The sequence below is a fragment of the Helobdella robusta genome, assembly GCF_000326865.2.
Source record: "Helobdella robusta unplaced genomic scaffold HELROscaffold_17, whole genome shotgun sequence".
NCBI lineage: Eukaryota > Metazoa > Annelida > Clitellata > Rhynchobdellida > Glossiphoniidae > Helobdella > Helobdella robusta.
The window spans coordinates 461,003-484,711 of record NW_008703942.1 but is presented as its reverse complement, the minus strand read 5'-3'; the positions used below and the strand labels follow the sequence as shown (position 1 = coordinate 484,711).

Sequence of the window (23,709 nt, the reverse complement as noted above, 5' to 3'; positions counted from 1 at the left end):
TTTTCACAAACGCTATCAAATTATAACTAATATTAATAACAAAATAGCAACAATGAAAAGAGATGAACTATAATGAAAAAAGGTATGTCTTTAATTGTCTTTTAAATTTAGCAATTTTCATTCCAGGCATTTTGAGGGCTGACGGCAAGCCGTTCCATACGACAGGTTCTGACACAGCAAAATCACGCGATCCAATCTTTAGCTGTCTATGAGGAACCACAAGAATGTTCGAATCGTCAGACCTCAGACGCACACCAAATGCGATCGACGTTTTTAATTTCAGTTTATTTGATAAATATTTTGGAGCCAGACCATTTAGTGATTTGAAAACTGTGACAGAGATTTTAAAAACAATTTTTTTATTTATGGGCAACCAATGCAAATCACTCAGGATCGGTGTGGCGTGATCATACCATCGACATCCAGCCACAATCCAGGCAGTACGGTTTTGTATCGATTGCAGAATACATTATATACATGGTTTTAAACCTTTTATTTTTTGTTGATAGCTAAATAAGCTGTATAGCGCTCTAGAATATAATCTTTTGTCGCATGACTAGGCTCAATTTCAAAAATTTAAATCGAGATATCGTTATTATAATGCTATTTTTATATGCGATTTGTGACGATGTCTTGCGTGCCCTCCTCGTTTTATTCAAGACAAAATTTCAATATCGTATTGCACTGTTTCAAAATAATAGACGCATATGCTTAGTTTTGCGCCAATTTTATGTTGCGGTGATTTCTTTTTCATAAAAACAAAATTGTAAAGATAAATGGCGCGATTAAGGTTTGATCTTTTGTGAATCTCAAATCTACAAAAATTTAGAAATGATGATATGAACATCTAAGTGGCGCATCTAAGTGGCGGATTTAGACCACTTTATCGGGGGGCCTCAAAATATTTCTAACACCTTTTTTTTGCTTATTACGTCATTTTTCTCCAAAGGCACTTTTTTGGTTAAAACAATGAGTTTTACTGACTTTTAATACAAAAACTGCTCTCAATGGGGGACACTGACCTCCCCGGCCCCCTCTAGACCTGCCACTGTCTGTGCGCATTATCTTCTCAAAGTGTCTCAAACTTGGGTTTGTGTACATATAGTGATATAGTACATAGACTAACACGAAACAGCACTTTACATATTTTTTTATTTAGTTAAAGTTTAAAGAAGTTATAAAACTCAACGAATGAAGTTATCGATTTAAACTGGATGTTTAAATGCGAACAAATTGCACTTGTTTATAACTTTTGGTGTTGTTCATGGATGAATCATTTTCAATTTCAAATAAACTCATTGTATGTTAAATTAAATTAAATAATATGACAAAAATCATTGTACAAACAATTTTGATAAACTGTTTTAAAAAAAATTTCAATGATAAACAAATGGTGATTGTGGCTGTTACTATCCATGACACTTGTTTGAAGCGTCTAAATTACATTCAGGCATTTGTTCTTTCATAATTCACAACATAAGCGAATTTATTGTCAATAATGGCATTCTAGATTCTTTACACAATATCTTTGAACCATGGCTTGTAGTTTTCTGCTTCTTTCTTTTTATACTTTATTTTCACAAACATCATTTGTTAAAAATTTCAAAATGTGAATAACTGAACAGTAAATAAAAATTAACAAACCATATTTGTGAATTGATCCGTGCAAGCCATTCTGATCCGCTCACAAGTTAATGGGGAATCGAGCCTGAACCAGTTATCAGACAGACCAGCGTCTTTGCGGGCCGATGTTATTGCCTGACGAATGGCTCCGACAACACTAATTGCCAGCAACAATGGAGGCTCTCCAATTGCCTAGAGTTGTTTAAACTGAGCTTAATAATCATCATCAAAGAGATGTTCGTTCATCAAATAACTCAATTTACTTTTGATGAATACACAGCTTTGAGATTTTTTGAATTTTTAAGCAACGTAACGTTGAAGATGCGTGGGGTGTCGCATACAGAAGGTATTTTATAAACCCCTGGTCCGTTCATTAACAACCTTCCATCACATGAATACTTCAAATCTTCCATTGTGTACAAACCAAATCCTTGCATGTAAGCACCTTCAATCTGGCCTACATCAATAGCGGGATTCAAACTTTTACCCACATCCATCACAATGTCCGTCCTTAGAAGCTGCAATGTTTCATTTAAATTGTCATTGCAGAGTTTTGAAACTGTTAGTTGTTTACCTGAAGAGCTCCAGTTAAGCAGTCAATTTGTACGACCGAACAAGCCACGCCAAGAGTGAAATAGTGATACATGAGACCCTTGTTCTTTTCCACGTCGAACTCAGAAAATGCTTTCCTTTTAAATAGAAATAATTATCATTTCAAATGAATTTATGTTCTATTTAAACAATAGACTGTTCTTTACTGCCAACTGAATAATAATAAAAAATTGAACTTGTAATATCCTGTGGCCATTAGTTGAACACGATCCATGTAAGCTCTTTCAATCCACGCCTTCCAGCCGCTCTCAGGTTTTGATTTGATGTAAGGCTGCAACCTTCTGATTATTTTCTCACATGCCAACTGAACGTCGATCAATTTAAAAAATTAATTTTATTTAATAAATTAAATTGCTTTCATTGATTCAAGAATTGCTTTCTTTCACAGCGAAAAAAGTTTTACTGGCACTGAATAATAAACTAACCACAATGGCCATGCCGAAAAGATCTGAACTCGAACTAGCGGCGGTGGGACTGGCATTAGGGATGATGTGAGAGTTTGTCTCGTGAATGTGGATCATGGAGGTGCTGATCTGCAGAACTTCTGCAGCCACCTGATAATTAATCATTGTATAACTAAACTATCTTAGCTATCTTACTAATCTTCCTGCGATAATCGTGAACATTTTACTTATTTATTTGTATTAACTGTAAATACACTTTTAAAAAGCGGAGCCATAATTGTAATTATTTATTGTACATTAGACAATAAATTTGTTTTCGACCTACTTGAATCATTTTTGTGTGCAGACCCTGACCCATTTCAGTTCCTCCGTGAGATAATAGAACCGATCCATCCTTGAAGACATTGACAAGTGCTCCAGCCTGCGTTTAATGATTGAAACATTTTTACTCAGGCAGTTTAAAACTAACTTTCAGAATTAATTCAACTATGTCGTTGTTACGTTTCAGTGCAAGAATAAAATCAATATTATTTAAATTTATATTATGTAATTAAATCATAGTTTAATAACTGAAAACTGACCTGGTGTAGCCAAGCTAATGAATAACCTACACCGTACTTAATGCCATTCAAACTGAGGCCCCTTTTCATCCATCTGTGACTCCTTTCAAGTTTATTAACAAATATTCGAAAATATATCGTCAAGTAATTTTTTAAAACTTGAACTAGAGTTTTAAACGGGATGAAAACATTTTAATTGAATCACACAAAAATAAATTAGACAATTAAATAGACAATTAATGCATTTAAGCAAGATGATTGCTTTATTAATTATTTTTAGATAATTTAATTAAAAAGTTATTATAATAAAAATAATAATGAACCGGTTAAATTCTTCAATTTCTTCCAGTTGTTTCTCAAAGTCCGAACGTTCTTTGGTTTGTTGCCAGCAATTTTTAAGAGTAACATCACAATCCATGATTTGATTGTACATTGTTTGATCTCCGGCGTTGTACATATTCAATTCTCTAATCTGTGTGGTTGAATTGCTGAACATGCTAATCAAATCGTTAAAATAGGTGCCTGAGGTTTAAAACTTAGCCACGAAATCTAAAAAAAAAATTGGCTATCACAGTTTACAAAATCAACGAGAACAACACTGACATCCATAATTAAACAGAACGCCGACGTCAGTTGCGTGCAACGTCAGCAACTGTTACAAACTATAATAATTGATTACTTGAAACGTTATTTTAACAATTGCGTACCTATAAAATGAAGTGTTGGTAACATAAAAACATACATGCCATTTAAAACCAAAAATCAATAAGCAAAAATCAAACAAGTTCATCAATGTGTAATGAAAAAAATTCAAATATAAAAACAAACGTCAAATCAATTAAATATTCAGATGTAAGAAATATTTAAAACCAAAACATCAAACTGTTAGTTAATTATTCTAATAATTAACTTTATAACTACCGATACAGTGGATAGTTTCAAATGCGAGGCGACATGGTCGAGAATGGTCTCGCATACGAAAGTGGCTTGTGGGGTTCCAAACCCTCTGAAGGCCGTGTTGGATGGCAGATTGGTCTTGCACAAGAACCTCTTGATGAGGATGTGCTTGAAATGGTACATGTTATCCAGCTGAAAAGTTGCTTTCTCTATGACCTGGTTGTCAGTGTTCATCTTGTTATATAAGTTTATAAAAGTTAAATATTGTTATATTTCAGACTGAGTGCCATGATTTTTCAGATTCATTATTTAAAACAAAGTTTCTTAAACAAAAATTTATTGAAAAAATAAAAACTTTCATATTTTCCAGTTATTATCAACATTACGTTGATAAGCAACATAGGAAATAACATCAGCAAAATAAAAATACATCAAGCGACTTCATTGAGGCCAACTGCATCCCTCATAAACAACTTACCGCTTCTGAGCAATCTGAGAAACAACCGCAATTGGCAAACATTTCAACCACTAATGCCTCTATGTGACCCTCTTTGGTGAAGCCAACCTTACATAAGTATCGTTATAAATTTATTCAAAAAGTAGTTGGAAGATCAATTAGAAATTATTATGCGTACTTTATACTTGGCGTAGTATGGGTGTCTTCCTCCTGTCATCAGCATGTCGTCATCACGATCCAGCGTACATCTAACGGGACGCTTGAATCTGAATGTTGTAGGTGGTAAACATGAACACGCCATGAACCGTCAACACAGAATGAAAACATCAACAAAGAACAGAACACAACAAAACAATAACAGATCAGTTCGTCGACAACATCGTCATAACGGGGAAGAAGACAGCAGCGTCATAAGAGAAACATTGAATAATGTCATTCAACACATCCAATTATAAGCCATGTCACGTGATGCAACGTCATCAAACAACCTTACGATCTTATTATTGTGTACCACTGTACGCACCGTCGTACCGACAACGACTCTAATTAATTTGAACAACAACAACAATGGGAAGCACTGAATACTGATATCAAACATCGGTAGGTACAACGAACTTGTGAGCGGCAACAACGGCAGGCAGAGCTGGGATCTGCGGTTTGTTCTCCTTACCACCGAATCCTCCACCTTGGAAATAATGCGTTTTCAAAAGTTAGGACTTGTTTTATTTTTGTGATGTTTGTCGATACTCATTATCATTCTGGTTATAGTCATTCTCTCTCATTCTCTCTCTCTCTATCTTTCTGTCCCTCTCTCGGACACACACACTCAAACACACACACACACACACACTCAAACACACACACACACACACACACACACAAATTAAAGCTTCTTTCGTGAAATCAATCATTAAAATTAATAGCAAATTAATTTCGCTGTTTGAATTAAATGCATCGAACTTCTATATAATGTAACATGTAATTGGCAATTTTTTAATTTTTGTCTACCTACAATATGCACGCACACACATACACACACGTGTGTGTATATGTATGTAAAGTAAATATGTTTATACACACATTATTGGTTTTGTGTTAATTTTATTATTATTGATTTTTTAACTTCGCATCATATGACAGAAGAATCACTCGTCATCATACCATCACAGCAGCACATACCCACTCTTCCCACTCTGACCAAAATTTTACTCGTGGAGACTCCCATTACGCTTGCTGCACCTCTCTGTGTAAATATGTTTGTGTGTCACGTGATGTTGTGCTGATGTTCTAATGTGTCACGTTATTGTAATCGTTATAATATAATGATGATGTTATTGTAATTGTAGTAGTTGCTAATGTAAAACTTTGATAAACGAATGAGTAAATGAATACAATACATAATAGACATCGTTGCAGGGGGCACGAATATCTGATACGAACGTCGACGATATCAACCCTTTGCATACATTTTTGAACAGGTACAACGTTCTCCGTTATAACACAATCTCAAAAAATTTACTCAAACAAATAATATTTCTAATACTACTCTTTCATCGAATAAATTTAGACCGAAAATGTACCAATGAACTTTGTGACTTGCAAACAACAAATGAGCAACTTTTAAAAATTGCTGATCTGATATGATGCAAGTTGACGTCAACATTAACCAGGCAACTGCGTCTTTCACGTGCACAGTAACCTGATTTCATTGCTCTGGTATTTTTTATTGCAAGGAATGTTTAATTTGTGCTTTGAAAAAATTGTAATGTCTACAAGCCATTTATAATAATAATAATGTCATTTTATACAACGCTATGGCAAGTGACTGAGGCGCATTACCACTATTACAACAAACACCCATCACACAGTTTTGCATGTGGTAGGCGGGGTTCTTTTGGCATTCGAACCCGGACACTGCATCAACAATGCCAGGCACCTTAACCATTACACCATCGCGCCGCCCAACATTTAAAACTAAGTTTCTATATCTATGTTGTCAATGTTGTTATATATCATAAAAATTAAAGAAAAATAGTTAAATACGAAGGTCTCAAAGCAGATAGGTGCTTGCAGTAAGTTTTCAACTTTTTAACTCTGGAATTTTTTTGATTCTTAAAAAAGTTATTTTGATTTTTAAGTTGAGCATAACATGTCTCATTTATTTGTTCAAATGTTATAATGCACTGTGTTTGTGTCTGCTCCATTGATTTACACAAAGAAATTTAACTTTATTTTTAAAATTGTTCTAAATTTTTACATGCTGCTCTCGCTTCCAATAACGATATGCGGCCCACAGAATTTATAATTAGTAATTTATAACGAATTTTCACTATTTATCGAGTGATCTCTTTAACAACACTAAGAAATTGAATAATAAATAGCTAATGATTTTTAAAATTTTGTTTTTGTCCTAAAATAATTTTAAGTAAAAATTTTGTAATTTAGGATACTATTTGAAAATGAAACTTTACTTTTTCGCAATATTTAGAATTTTCTAATTGTTATAATATCATCTTTGGGGGAAAGAAAAAAAGAGAAGATTTGATTCAGTTGTTTAAAATCATGCATAATTTGGACAAAGTTGATTTAAATAATCGTTTTAGCATAGTCAAAACCAAAACGCGAGGTCACAGATTGAAATATTTTAAAGAGTTAACAAGACCTAGAGGCAGAGAGAATTACGTATTCAATAGAGTCGCAAATACTTGGAACTCATTACCGAATGAATTTTTGAGGCACAATCAATGAACAAATTTAAAGCAGGCATTGATTGTTTGATGAAAAACAATCAATCAACGAATCAGCTGTGCTAGCATGCCTGACAGCATGCTCTCTGGATAACCTCCAGAACAGCATTACTACTACTACTACTACTACTACTACTACTACTACTACTACTACTACTACTACTACTACTATACTACTACTACTACTACTACTACTACTACTACTACTACTACTACTACTACTTCTACTACTACTACTACTACTACTACTACTACTACTACTACTACTACTACTACTACTACTACTACTACTTCTACTACTACTACTACTACTACTACTACTACTACTACTACTACTACTACTACTACTACTACTACTACTACTAACTGCCAAATAAAATATCAGCTGAGTCATTATAATTGAAATCAACTTTGGGACCATCATCAAGCAAACATCATAACCATCCATCCAATCTCCAACCTGAACATCATCGCAATGCTGAGTGGAGCTCCAAATTTCAGCTCCCCCATCTTCATGTGGAACAACGACGCACCCATTCGTCTCCATGTAGAAATGTTCCTGCCCACCCATACTGACTTCATCCTCCAACACAAACTCGCAAGCCTCCATCACAGTCAGTGGGTCCCCATTTTTTAATGGCGGTAAAGGTTTTATCAGAGAATTGTTAGCCATGGCTTCCTGTAGATAAATGTTAGTGTCAACAGTTTTTACTTGTAATAAACATAAGGACGGTTTTTCTTAAGTGTTGCAATTAATTTACTAAAAAATAATTTTAAAAAATTGTCTACCTTAATTGACAAAATGGGTGTAAGTTCTTCGTACTCAACTTTCACCTTTTGAACAGCTTTTCTGCTCTGACTCTTCGTCTGCGCGAGTACCCCAAGTATTGGTTGATACTGAGCGACAACCTGCATTGATGATAACCATGAGTGCCATACATTCTCTATATAATGATAATGTAACAGTTTATAATTATGTTAATCGTTGGCCCTTTCATTTTTTCTTTGGTTAACTATTTCGTTGCGAAAAAATGCGAAAGGAAAAGAAGAATAATAATATATGTTTAATATTTTGGCTTGCATAAAGCCTGCACATTTAATATTTTTGTTTACATCTCAATCATAAAAAAGTGAATTTATTATGTTCTTTAAAACTAACAGTCTTAGAACAAAAGACTTCTTCATCTTTGATCAGCTTGCCGTACCAGTTAGACCCAGGAACGTCATCAGGACCAACAACTCCCACCACTCCATCACACTTCAAAGCTTCCGAGTAGTCAACGTTTAAAATGTTTGCGTGAGCTTTTGAACTCAAAACAAAGGACAAGAACAGTTCATCTGAATTGTGGTTTGTAGTTTTTAAAATAATTTGTTTGCTTTTTTTATAAAAAAAAATTATAAAAATAAATATTTGTAATAGAATAAAGTTGTCTGATTTATAAATGTTTTAAAGTGAAAAACCGAATGATAACACTAGTATAAGTCAATTTTGCTGACAGTAATTTAGCATGTGATCTTTATGTTACTTTGGTGTGCTGATTCCAAATATCATATCCATTTTCATCAGTGACATCTACTTTTGGCACAAAATGAAAAAAACTAATCGGTATTTATTGAAATAATATATATGTATATTATATATGTTTCAATATATTTATGACTTTCCATAGTTTCAGACAATCATAGTCAAACTAACTTGACTAACTTGCACGTGTATGCTTTTCGCTTTTTGTCGACTAACGTGTCTTCTAATATTTCAATTAACGTTTCTTTAATAAACAATTATATTAAAAACAAACAAAGAAGTTTTTTATTTTAAACAGGTTATGAGCTCAGAACGCTTAATAAATTGTTTAGAGAAAAAGTTATTTTGAAAAAAAAGAAAGAGATTCGTGACTAAAAGAACTTTTCCAACTATCGTTGAAGCAAGAACATCAATCTTTAAAAATTTTAAAGAAAATTAAAATGGACTCAAAGCTTCAAATGAAACAGTTAAGTTGCGCAGCCGATTGGCCCATTTGGAAACGTCGTGTTCGAGATTTCATGGACTACCATGAGGGTGCACTTGATGTGATTGATGGGAAGTTGTCGAAACCAGAATTACTAAAAAATCAAACAGAGCAACAGACAAAAGATTTTAAAAATAAATCAGATCTGTTTAGAAAGGCAAACAGTTATGCCAAATCAGTAATTACGAATGCAGTCACAGAAGATACATACCAAAAGATAATGGACAAGAACACAGCGTTTGAAGTTTGGGAGGAATTAAAAAGAAATTAAAATTAAAAAGAAATTTTGAAGCGTCAACTAGGGACCAACTGTTCCAAATTTGTAACAATTTTTTCGATTTCAATTGGATAGCGGATGTAGATGTATCCGGCCAAATTGCAAGATTTGAAGACTTTATGGAACGAATTAAACAGTGGGCTTCAGGCATCGGGAGAAAATAAACTACCAGAGCTGCTATCAGTTTGCAAAGCGATGCAGATTCTCCCAAATAGTTTCCAAAACTTCAAATCAAGTTGGCTAATGCTAGGTGAAGAAAAGCAGTCGATAGATGATTTAATCACTCATCTCTGTGCTTTCGAAAGAGAGATAAAGACTTTCAACACAATCGGTAAATCATCAAGGCAGAACGCCTTAGTTGTAAATGTTGAAAAGCCAAGTTTCAACAAATCAAGAGATTTCACTAAAAGGACAAAACCAGTTGGTAACTGCAACTATTGCCATAAACCTGGACACTGGGTTAAGCAATGTAGAAAGTGGGTCAGTGATGGAAGACCTTCTAAAAATTCCAAAAATGTTTCAGCGACACCAAGAAAAGCATATGATGAAACATCAAATGTAGTTTTGTGCACGTCAGCCAGTAATCAAACACTGAGAGACAAACAACAACACACGTTTAGACGACTTTTTCCCCGAGATCGGGGGTTGCCGTTTGGCCACCTATGATGAAACCATTGTCACTTCTGTCATCATAAGTAATTTATTTGGCTAATTTTTACGCGGGACGCCCCTCCTTACGCAACCATAGTTATAAGCGGTGGGCCTAGCCTTTGATGATCCAACATCACTCACAAGGCAGTGAGGGTCAGTTTAATGTCATAACCAGGACAACTGAGATACAACACTAAGTGGTATATTGACAATGGAGCAACAAAGCACCTAACGAACAATCCAGATAATTTTGCTACTTTTGAGAAGTTTGTCGCACCACGTTCTGTTCAAGCTGCAGGAAAAGAAGTTCTTGCTGCTGTGGGTAGAGGCGAAATAAATATGCTGTCAACAGTAAATAACAAACAACAGTATATAAAACTCTCAGATGTCTGGTATGTTCCAAATATAGGTAGAAACCTGTTTTCCATATTAGCCGCACAAGATAAAAATTCAAAAAACAGCAAGTTTGAATCTTATGCAACCAAATGTCAACTCAGTATAAAGAACTGAGAAAGAATGTTATAGAAAAGGAGTTAAACATTAAAGTTCATCTTGAAAAGGATTTGTGTGAACCATGTCTCTATGGTAAAGCACATCGGTTAAAATTTGGCAAGAGAAATGCAACCAATAAACCAGGTGAACTACTATCAGCAGATGTTGGTGGTCCTTTCAGTACAAAATCATTTAATAGTAAATGATATTTTGTTGTTTTCAAAGATCATTACAGCAAAATGAGGTTCATTTCTTTTCTTAGACACAAAAATGAAGTAAAACAGGCACTACAAAATATTTTGTCTCAAGCAGCGACTCAAGGTCATAAAGTAAAAGAATTTTTGAGTGACAATGGGGGTGAGTTTGACAACGAAGAAGTTCGAAACATCCTGCGCAGCCATGGAATCACGCAAAGACTAACAGCACCATATACACCTCAACAAAATGGTGGTAGTGAACGTGAAAACAGAACAATAGTAGAAATGGCACGCACATTGAAGTACTCAAATCCAGATTTTGAATTTCCAGTCGCTATGTGGGCTGAGTTATGTTCAACTGCAGTATATTTACTTAATCGAACAGGCAAGTCGTCGATTGAAGATAAAAGCCCATTTGAAATTTGGACAGGTAAAAAGCCGAGAATTAACCATTTGAGAATAATTGGCTCTACATGTTTTGTTCACATACCTGATCAAAAACGTCAAAAAATGGATAAGAAAGCCATAAAAGGTTACCTTGTTGATTACGATGGTGACGAACGCTATCGTATATGGCTCAAAAATCAATATAAAATGATATTCTCAAGAGATGTAGTTTTCCAAGAAAAACCTATGAAATGTACAACATCATTTGAACATCAAACTCAAAAAGATTTTACAACAGATCCTCAAATCAATTGCAAATCAGAAAATGACTCGAGTAGTAGAAATGATGATTCAAAAGAAGAAATTACAGATGGCACTGAGAAGATTATAGATAATTCAGTTAAAGTTCAACTCAGAAATAGGTCAAGCTTGCAGAAACCTAATAAGTTAGATGATTATGTGATGCAGGCTGAGACATATTTATTAGATGTACATGAACCAGATACATACGAAGAAGCCATTCAAAGCAGGGAAAGTAAATATTGGAATGATGCCATGAATAATGAAATTAATTCATTAAACAAAAATAGAACTTGGGAACTTTGTGAGCTACCCAGAGGAGCTAAAGTTATTCCATGTAAATGGGTTTACAAAATAAAAACCTTGCCAGACGGAAGTGTAGATAGATACAAGGCAAGACTTGTGGCAAAAGGATTTAGATTACAATCAGACGTTTAGTCCAGTAGTAAAGTTGACTACAGTTCGCTCTGTACTAGGTATTGCAGCAAGTGAAAAACTGCATCTTCAATTTGATGTATCAACTGCATTCCTGTATGGTGAACTTGATGAAGTGATCCACATCAGACAACCAGAAGGATATAATGATGGCTCAAATAAAGTTTGTCGATTGCTCAAAAGTCTGTATGGTCTAAAGCAAGCACCTCGTTGTTGGAATCAATGCTTCGGCAAGTTTCTTTTTGAATGTGGCTTTAAGTCGAGTGAAGCGGATCCATGTCTGTATGTTAAAAAACAGAATGAAAACATTATGATGTTAGCGTTGTATGTTGATGATGGACTGGTAGCTGCTAGCAACACAGAAGATTTAGATCTATTCATTGGAAAATTGAAGCTGAAATTTCAGGTTACTGTTAAACCTGCAACATATTTTCTAGGTCTTCAAATAGAAACTCTATTGGATGGAAGCATAAAAATTTGTCAATCTGGTTATGCAAGGAAAATTCTTAAACTTTTCAGATTTGAAGAATGTAAACCAGTTCACACCCCAATGCTTAAAGAAAATGATAATAATCAATCAGACATAGCAGGTTCAGAATACCCTTTTCGACAACTAGTTGGAGCATTAATGTACCTGATGTTAGGTACAAGGCCAGACATTGCGTACAGCATTAGCTATTTATCACGCTCCCTCGAGAACCCAACACCAGAAGATATAATAAAAGCAAAACGAGTGCTTAGATACTTAGCTTGAACAATCGATCAGAGCATTGTGTACAGATCAGACAGTACAAAAGGAGTTTTACAATGTTTCAGTGATTCAGATTTTGGAGGCTGTAGAAAGACTGGACGTTCGACCACAGGTATTGCAGTGATATATGCAGGAGGCATAATATCATGGATTAGTCAACGACAGGCCATAGTTGCAACATCTACAACAGAGGCTGAGATCATCGCTGCGACAGAGGCTGTCAAAGAAATAATTTGGCTTCAAAGATTATTCAAATCTTTACAGGTTGATTTGAAAGATGTGCCAATCTTGCAAGTTGACAACAGTGCTGCAGCCAAATTAGCTCAGAACCCACAATTTCATCGGCGAACAAAACACATTAACTTGAAGAACTTTTTTATTAGAGAAAAAATTCAAGATGGAACGGTTGATATCACACAAATTTCAACAAGTGATCAAGTCGCTGATGTGATGACAAAGCCACTGGACAGAGTCAGACTGAAACTCCTGTGTGGACATATGGGACTAATGTCATAAAATGGTTTGAAACAAGAGAAAGTATTGAAATAATATATATGTATATTATATATGTTTCAATATATTTATGACTTTCCATAGTTTCAGACAATCATAGTCAAGCTAACTTGACTAACTTGCACGTGTATGCTTTTCGCTTTTTGTCGACTAACGTGTCTTCTAATATTTCAATTAACGTTTCTTTAATAAACAATTATATTAAAAACAAAGAAGTTTTTTATTTTAAACAGTATTAACATTTTAACGTTAAAACAAACTGCTTTGGTTATGCCATGAAAAATTAAAATACATGCAGAGAACAAATGCTCAGTATGTAATAAGCATAAATATTATATGAATCCGTAGTAAGCATTTTACAAAAAATAAGATACAACGAACATTTCTGGACGTTGTGTGGAGACCTAAAAGTCTCATACCTGCTCCTGGGACATTAAAGCGAATGCACAGTTTCCTTGTTTTATGTGCTTATGGGACAGCCGAGATAAAGTTGAGCAATATAAAATAAGTGTGGCCTATTAGAGAAATATATAATTTATTTAAAATTTGTGGAAAAAAAACAGAATGAACCGCTTGTCAGTCTTTAAAAAAGTTTTGCTCCCGCCCCTGCATATAAATTTGAGACTCATGCCAAAGCTTTGGACCAAGATGGACAGTGTTTCAAACATTTGTATACTTAGTTTTCTGCTCTATTTTGTGAAAATTTGGAAGTTGGTCTACAAATCAAGTTCATGATCAAAGTCAAAAAGTTTATTAAAACCATAAAAAACAGAAAAAACGCTTGGTCTGCTATGTGTGATGTCATTTGAAACTTCAAAAGAAATTTCAAAGCAGCTAATTTCTTTTAGTGAAGAATTTATTGATAACTTTTCAATACTTGGAGCAAACATGAGTGTAAAATTGCGATTTTTTCATAGCTATTACTTCCCATCAAACCTCGAAAGGATAAGGAGCCACCAAGATAGCAAAACAATGGAGCGCGTGATAGCAGATTGGTGTGTACACTGTACAGTTTGACTAGGCTAATAAAAAATATTTAAAAAAAATCAAAACTGAGAAAATTTTTTCCTATAAATTGAATTTAATTTTTTTCAGTGAACAAATTTGTTTTATAGAAAAAATTAATGAATGAAACTATACTGAAATTTTATTTTTTATGTTTTTACATAGTATTTAATTTTGTTTCTTAATTATTTTTGTACGTTTTTCCCTGTGTCTATGGTGTGGTCATGCAAGTTCATGTTAAGCTTCTGGCCTCCTGGCTGTGCCCGTATAAATTGAACAAATAAATAAATTTATTATGAAAAATTTCTCATTGTACATTTGCTTGAAAGCTCAATAAAAGAATTGTCATTTGTGCAAATATTTGACGTATTACATAATTTCTGATTTTAAATTTGAACTCAGCATCACTCAAATAAAGATAATCAGCAAAAATACTCAAGTCAGCAGATAATATTTTTCATATGTAGACCAGTGAACTATTTGAATGTCACTGAAAAGCTTAGTAGGGTTTTTTAGACTAACTTAAAATAAAATGTTTATTCATGAAGTAATAATATGTTCACATTTGTTATTTAATATTATTTATTCTTGCGATACTGTGTTTATGAAGTTTTACGCAAAGCGATCACGTTCAATGTAAATGGTTGCTTGACCAACCTTTGTAATGAGGCAAGTCATCAACATATGCCGCTTCCCCTGTTGCGTGTTTAAACGCAGACTCGTGTAGAATAGGCTTGCCTACCACGCTCAACTCGTCTTTAAACTTCGGTGCCATGTTGATGTCTTCATGCGAAGTAAGTGACGGTGGTAGAATGGGTTTGTCGAATTCGTTGTTGTATTCTGTTTTGTCATCAAAGTTGACGAAAGTTTCCAGTGTGTAAGGGCGGCGTGTTTTTCTTTCATTTTCATCGTCGTCGTCATCGTACACTTGAACGCAGTGTCGTTGGTGGTGAAGGTTTTCGTTCAGCAAGTGGCTAGCACTTTTGTCTTCTTTCGTTAACAGTGGAGTCTTATAAACTGTTGGCTGAAAACATCAGATTAAGATAAAATTAATCCAAAGCAAGTAAGATGATTATTGGTCAAAATGACTCACGTGATCCTTCTGCAACTGTAAACAAACATCGACATAGAATTTGAAGAAAAACGAAAGGGTGAGTGAAGATCTGTAGGCTTCCATTCCACCTGGAACTCCCAAGTTCAAGGATGTCTCTTCAGATAGAGATGAGATAGCCATATTCAATAAATCATCGTTCCATTCTCTGCCGTTTTTTAAAAAATGTTAATATTATTAGTTAATAGAAAATACTAAAAAGTTATTAAAGCAAAATGAACGAGTTGAAATAAATCGACTGACTTTCCTTTCAAGAGGTTCATGGTGTTGTTGGCCACGACAACTGTGGTGCTCATGCCTCCATAAGCTATTATGACGTCATCAACAACAAAGCAAACCTTCTTGTCATCATTGTCAGTGACACAGTTCTTAATTTGGCTTTTGAATTTGACGTACATGGAAGCGTTGACGATCGAAATGTCATCATCCCTCCTCCTGGACATCTTGAAACTGCTGTAATATTCCATCTGTTTGATTTTGTTGTTTGTTGTTGTAGTTGTAAAGGTTGTTGGTGGTGCTGCTGTTGTCTATGTTGTTGTTATTGTTGTCGATGTTGTTGATGTTAAACAAATAAGTTACAATAGTAATCACCAAAAAACTGACTTTGTGTGCGTGTATGTGTGCTTGTGTTTGAATTTTTATCGATGATAATGTCAGCTGCAACATAATAATGATCATTAGGTGAAATACAAACCTGATTTGAATAGGGCAGACTGACTTTGAGAAGAATCTCGTCCGGTTGCATGGATAGTTTTCTGTAGCCTGTAAAAAACTTTCCATCGAGAACTCTTCGCCTCGTTCCGTCCGTTGATGCGATGACCATCTCGGACCTGGCACTTACCAATATCGGCACCAAATCAGATATTGGACTGGCTGTCATCAGGTTTCCGCCGATCGACTGTTTAAGAAAAGGTATTCTGCAAACAATTGCTATGCCAGTAACAGAGCAGGTGAATGGGTGGATGATTAACAAATGGATAAATTAATGAATAAAAGATGGATGAATGAATGAATGGATGGATGGATGGATGAATGAATGAATGGATGGATGATAGATGGATGGATGGATGGATGGATGGATGGATGGATGGATGGATGGATGGATGGATGGATGGATGGATGGATGGATGGATGGATGGATGGATGGATGGATGGATGGATGGATGGATGGATGGATGGATGGATGGATGGATGGATGGATTACAATGACTTACAGCAACGTTTTTGATTTGTGGACCGGCAAACAATTTTAGCATTTTCATCATCTCGACAAACAGTCTCGTTCTCTCTCCTTAGGTTGTTTACAACGTTTATTTATGATAGAGTAAATTTGTGATGACATTTGTGGTGTTGTGTACATTTTTCATGCATCAATTTGATAGAGTTGTATCGGTCTTCAATGTGAGTTATTTATAGAATCTTTTTTTCATGGTCATCTTTTGAATATAATTTTTAATGTTTCTGACATTTTTATTAATGCTACCTGTGTTAACTTTCATTATATACTTATAATAGTACCTACTGTTACTTCTATCGTTATCATTATTATAATCGTAGTCATCCTTCTAATAATTATTTCTATAATAATTAACCACCTAACCAAAATTAATTGTTAACATACAATACCTGGCAGTGAATTAATTTTTTCATCAAGAAGTTTCTCCAAAGTGTCCAGAGTAACTGAAGCACCGATCCAGATTTTTCGGTTGTCATCATTTTCCTCACCAGTGGCCGCATGATCTGTCTCGTTGTTTCCATGTAGGTTGTTGGTTTCGTGGAAGGATTGTTCGTCTTGAATGCAGTTGAGCTCACTGATGTGCGTGCATGAGATGATCACTGGATACTCCATGTTTTTGTAACGAGTCTCAATGCCTTTTTTGAAACAGGAATTAGGGTACGAAATAGTATTATTGACATTCGCAGACTTCATTCGAAAAATTCATTTCGATTATATTTAAAAACGTGAATTTTCATAATTCCTGTGCATGCCACAGACCTATCTCCGTGTTCCCAATGACAAGTTTTGCTTCGGGATGTTTGGCCTTGAGCTGAAGAAGGTCAGACAGTTTTGTGGGTCGGTACCAAGAGACGTGCTTCGATTTGAAACACAGGAATTGAGAATCCAAGACTGAAGTTTCTTGCTGAAGTTTTTAAAAATAATTTGAAGTATCCTTTTAAATATGGTGGATTTGTGTGTCGGTGGAATGTAACTATCAATATGAATCACATCATACTTTTAAAAGCAATTAATCACTTGTAAAAATGAAGACTTTTTCAATTTTTGATCGCTACAGTTTTTCAACTGCAGTATTTTATTTTGTAGTATTTAAGTTAAAAGATATTGAATCAAATTGAAACTGGCTTTAAATTTTTATTTTATATCGTCCTATTACAATTACGTTTTCAACGCTAATGGCGACAGTGGAAAAACACAACACCACGATTAAATTGTATCTCCATGATTAATTAATTTCTGGACGGATTTCTGAGTTATTATTATTATTTATATTAATAATAATAATAATATGTTATTCACTCTATTAACATTTCTCAGAGTTATCGAGGTTTGTGACAGCAGGGTGTGAGTCTTTTAATATTTTAATCTTAATTTGTTTTAGTTTCGAAGTATCGTTCCAACGAAACTATCGGGAATCGCTTGGAATGTGTTATGTATAAAAATTTCGTTTGGAATGGATTATGGATTCGGACTTCAACATACAAACAACCAACCAACCATTAGCAAGTCTAATCCTTTAACATCAATCTTCCACGTCTTCCCACCATCCTTGATTGCATTTGATTCCTCCTCAACTCTTTCTTCATTCCTGCTGCGGCGCTTTACTTTATCTTCACTTCCGTTGCTGAGTTCATCACATTTGTCATCATTTTCATCATTACTTCCACTCAGTTCATTGCTGGCATCCTTCTTCTTGTTGTTGCTACCAGAGCAGCTGCTACTGCTGTTGCTGCTTCCATCATCCTCTTTTCCATGGTAACCTTCATCGCCTTCAACCTGACGTTCTTCATGCTAGGGTTGGTATTTGATAATTAACATTTATTCACTTATATTCGATAAAACCTTTAAGAACAATATTTTCTGATGATTAATAAATTGATATTCTTATTTTGATATTGATATTTTCTTAATAATTTATATTTGAAAACTGATGCAAAATAATTTTTTTAATTAATAAATTTTTCATATTTTTTTTTTGCTACTGCTTTCACATTTTAATGATCAACTGAACCGTTGGTTCGTTCTAAAGAAAGTTCATTGTAAATTAAAATTAATAATTTGATTGGACTGCTGAAAGAACTGCAACAAGAAGGGTGAAAAAGAAAGAAGGAAGGAAGGGAGGGAAGAAGAGAGGGAGGAAAAAAGGAAGGTGGTACTGACGTCGGTGGCGAATGTTGACGTGAAGCCCTGGACTATCGGTCTGTAGCCTGTGCATCGGCATAAGTTGCCTGCAATGAATGAATGAATTAATTAATGAATTAACTAATTTTATTAATTAGTGACTGAGTAAGTGAATAAATGATTTAATAAATTAATAAATAAATCAAACAAATATAAACGAAAAAATAAATTGACAAATTATAAATTTTTTAGTAGAATTATACAATCGTCGATGAGTTTTAAACGAGTTACATTGCAATATTATTTAAACGCTTATTGGATCCGCACCGATAAACTGACCGCAGTAACTTATTTAACAGTTTTTGTCATCATTTTCATCAACTAAACTTCGGCAAGTTTGATAAGCGGGAATTAGGACTTGACAACTCATTTTAAAGCAATTCAGTTACAACATCAATAAATGTCAAACAGCCGAACTAACCTTGAAAGGATTCTTCAATGTCACGGACACGTGGGCGGGGGTTGTTGCAAAGGAGGGTGTACATGGACATTATGAAGCCTGGAGTGCAGTAGCCACACTGTGAGCCGTGACTCGTGGCCATCACTTTCTGCATTGGTTGATGAGTGTGGTGGAATGAGATGCTGTCATCAGCAGCATGTGCTTGCGTACCATACCATAATTAATTGATGTTTAGTAATGAAGTGGTGTTAACTATATTGATGTTAACATGTTAAAGTGGTGTTAACTCTAATGACTTTAATGACATTAATATTACTAATGTCAAAAATTTCATAATTTTTTGTAGGACGTTTTATCATAAAAGATTTAACCAATAACACCAACATTGAACATCAGAAACGTCATTAACAACGATAGCATCATTAACATTAACAACAACATTAACATTGAAAACATCAACTTCAACAACAACATTAACAAAAAAACATCAACATTGACGACAAAACCCAGGATGTTAACAACAGCAAACATGAGCGAACATCCGCCCACCTGAACAGGATGCAGTTGTGTCCTGACGGAGCCAACACCTTCCACTGTCGTTATGACCGCAGCGTGCATGGAACACAAGGGAGCCAGGCATGAATTCACTGTCATGTGCCTAATTTATTACGTGCGCTTTGTACTGTCCTTTTACGAGTTGTTGTTTGGTTGTTGTTGTTGTAATGCGGTTGTTGTAATGTGGTTGTTGTAATGTGGTTGTTGTTGTGGTTGTTGTTTTGTGGTTGTTGTTGTGTTGTTGTGTGGTTGTTGTGTAGTTGTTGTGTAGTTGTTGTTGTTTGCATTGTTTGCTTTTATTTTATGTTATGTGTTGTTGTTTGCTCTGTTGGTTTGTTATATAAGTTTAAGCATATTAGAGTATGTAAACTTGTTTTAAATGATGAAAAAATTAAAATATATATATAGGGAGATATTTGTTGAATTATGCTATGCAGTAGTGATAGAGATTATGCATGTTTCTCTAATTTTATTTTTAATTTGTATATCACTATACTATTGATGTAACAGTAAATTTAACGAAAAATAATTTCGCAAAATTTAACGCAATAAAAAAGTTATATATTTTTTTCTTTAATGGAATATATTTTATATTTACTAATAATGGTAACTGAAAATTTTAAAAATGAAACAAATGATTGTAATGTCTGTCGTATTAAACTCTAGTGGTTAAGCCGAAATGTAATGCGATTCTGAGTTGTACAATATGTACAATGTACATGAACTACATTTATTTCAAAAAACACCGATAAATGATCAGATACAGAATCCACACACTAATGTAGTCTGTTTTTGTCTCAGATTGTTTGTTTGTTTGTGTTTGCGTGTGTGTGCATGTGTGTTTGTATGTGTGCGTGTGTGTTTGTATGTGTGTGTGTGTGCTGGTGTGTATGTAGTAGTGTGGTGTGTGTGTTAGTGAACGCTAGCATTACATTTTTAATTTTATATGCCATTGACATTTGAATGACAAAAGTTAAATGAATTCATTTTTAAAAAGTTCAAAAGTTAATTGTTCGAGACAGTTTAGCTGCTTATTATGGGCGATTTTTTATATATTCTGATCGAAATAAAAAAATATATGATTTTTAAACAGTACAAGTTTTTCAGTTTAAAAAAAATTCTAATTTCAGGAAAGCAAATGTCGTTAGAATTTTCAAGATCTCGAATAAGAGCAAAGTGATACGTGTGTTTATTTCAAAAAAAAAAGTGTTAAAGTACTTTGACCAAAAACAAAGTAATGCTCGTCTCAAGTTGCTATTCGAAAGTACTATATAATGCAAATTAAGTTTAAACAACCAGCGACCAAAGGTTTAATATTTTTGTTTACGAAATTGACTCTTAACATTTTTTTTACAGTTTCCCATCCTTCTTATCATCAACTCATCACTACATCTCAACACATCACTACATCAACACATCAACACAAATCATTGCAATACGAAAACATACCAAACAGCAAACAACAAAGCAACATTTCAATCACACCTCCACGCAATATTTCAAATATCTTTGAAATACTATACAACAAAACAAATTTATGATATAATAATCTCATAATGTCAGAATGGACATGGTACAGTTTGACGGCAGATCAAGGACAGGAACTTTACAATGTTTTTTGATTCTCTGTAAAATTTGTGTGCTCCTAATTTCATTAATTTATTTCTGAAAAGTTGTTTGCACTGAAGTAAAGTGGGGAAGTTTATGAAATAAAGCATATGACTTCGGCCAAGGCAATTTGAATTTTTTTGGATTTGAACGAGATAACGTCCATTAATTATACTTACATGAGGTCACCGATCTTTAATCTCTCCCGCTAAAGACAGTTATAACAAACTTATTCCGTAGGGGAATGTATGTCAATTTTAAACACATGAAATGAACATGGGAACAAACGTTGGAAAAACTTTGCAAGCAGGCAGGATCATCTTGAAGGAGGCAAGTGGTCCCACATGAAATCCATCATGTAAGCAAGTGTTCGACAACAGGTAATTTTTGTTATCAATGAGAAAATTTTAAGCGGGAATTGTATTTTGGAATAAAAAACGTAGCATAAAATTAAGCTTACAATTACCAGTTATGAATAATTTATTTGTGTCTGGTGAAGGTATGGGTCAAAGAGTGAAATAGTTCTTATCATCTACGTAAACCATTTTTTAGGAGTTTCTACAAAGAAGCAAGCACTCACTTTGGCACGTCGTTGACAATTTTTGTGACGAGGACGGTACAGGCTCCACACCCTCCTTCCCCGCATCCATACTTCGTCCCTTTCAGGTTTACTGCAATTAATCAGCAAGCGATAATAAATTTCAGCCATAATATTTTGTCGGTATCTTAGATAAGTAAATAAATTAATATCTAGATTTTTTATATTCATTTAATTTGATTGCACCTAGAATTGATATAGAGCAAGGTATTAGCATGGTTGGCACGTTAGCTCAGTCGATAGAGAATCTGTCACGCGCTATTGTTGTGCAATGACCTGGTTCGAATACCGTCTGTCCAAAACTCAAAGACTATCACACGGCATGTGTGCGCACAAAATATGCGTGTGCGTCGTGCGGAGGCTTTGGTGGCTAAAAATTTTAATCACACTTATGAGGGGACATGTGAGAGGGCCTGTGTGTGCAAAACAGAAATAAAAAACAATCAATTGCAACCGGCTACAAAGAATTAATTCAGTAACAACAAAAATCAGTTATATGGGTTTCTTCATCTCAAATATTGCAAACCATCTGACATAAACTACATAATATCTCCAAGCATTACTAATTTATTTATTTATGCAAATGAACTTACAGTGGTCCCTTAGATATGTCAACAGCGTAAGTTCTGGGTCAGGCCTCGTCACGGTGACCTTCTGACCGTTCACGTAAAACACCAGGGTATCTTCCATTACGTTATATTTTATTATAATTGTTTGACCAGTGGTGCGAAAATTAAAAGAAATATTTCAAATTTATATCCTGCTTATTTTAAACAAGTTTCTTTATACCTGCTTTTAAATAAACGATATGTATATATATATGTATATATATATATATATGTATATATAAATATGTATATATATATATATTTATATATATATATTCATGTGTGTGCATGCGTGCACACCCATATATATATATATATATAATATATATATATACATATATTTATATATGAATACATATATCCATCCATTATAATATTACCGTTGAAAAGATGAACTTTATGTAATTTCATAGGAACTTTGTACTTTTTGAAAGAAATGATGTCAAATTCGTTTCAAGCCTACTAGAAAACAGACGGATTTGTTTGTATCGCGTACACACAGAACATGCAGTTGACGAATTAAAAATAAGTTTGACCTGTTAATTGCGTAACATCAACATGACATGTGCTGTACGTGTTGTGCCTACACATGTGACACGACGCACATCGCATCTCTCAAAATTATTACATCGTTCATTAGCGGTTGACTTTCTTTCGCGGTATTAAACTAACTCAATCAATCTAAATTGATACACGTATTAAGTAATGGTAAGAGATAGTCTTTTGCGGTAGACCAAAGAAATCAACCAATATTAAAAACTGAACGGATTAGATACGATAATAATAATATAACGTGAAACAGCTACAAAAGAAAACACACTTGAACGTTAAAGAAAATGAAAATATGTAATGAAATTTCTAAAGAATTTTTTAAATGATATAAAATTAGAACTGTTTATAACATTCAAGGATAATGTTTCATCCCATATTTCGGGACTATTACGAAAATAAAAAATACTTGATTGAATCAATTCTGACCTAACTGCGAATATTATGTATAGAAATCGTTGTTTTCACGGTGCAAGCTATAAATATTTTATTTACAAATATAACGTTTAGAGCAGCAGTTCTCAACCTGTGGTCTGCGCGGACAT

The 23,709-nt window shown here is 34.1% G+C and overlaps 1 protein-coding gene across 1 annotated transcript; it reads right to left on the bottom strand.

Moving 5' to 3' along the window:
- Window positions 1-1,239: 1,239 nt before the first annotated feature.
- HELRODRAFT_110470 (hypothetical protein) lies at window positions 1,240-22,709 on the bottom strand. Its single transcript, XM_009015872.1, has 32 exons — window positions 22,601-22,709; window positions 21,990-22,080; window positions 19,796-19,904; window positions 19,268-19,394; window positions 18,822-18,893; window positions 18,271-18,425; window positions 17,425-17,569; window positions 17,241-17,300; window positions 17,055-17,168; window positions 16,643-16,719; window positions 16,123-16,326; window positions 15,672-15,895; window positions 15,407-15,576; window positions 14,975-15,157; window positions 8,460-8,638; window positions 8,090-8,209; window positions 7,761-7,979; window positions 5,733-5,796; window positions 5,169-5,238; window positions 4,732-4,819; window positions 4,575-4,661; window positions 4,121-4,312; window positions 3,523-3,671; window positions 3,221-3,302; window positions 2,965-3,060; window positions 2,661-2,789; window positions 2,412-2,539; window positions 2,198-2,312; window positions 1,887-2,141; window positions 1,645-1,815; window positions 1,437-1,569; window positions 1,240-1,387 (listed from the first exon to the last, which is right to left on the bottom strand). The coding sequence occupies exons 1-31, from the start codon at window positions 22,695-22,697 to the stop codon at window positions 1,516-1,518; spliced, it is 4,026 nt and encodes a 1,341-aa protein (XP_009014120.1). The 5' UTR covers window positions 22,698-22,709; the 3' UTR covers window positions 1,240-1,387; window positions 1,437-1,515.
- Between the last annotated feature and the right edge of the window lie 1,000 nt (window positions 22,710-23,709).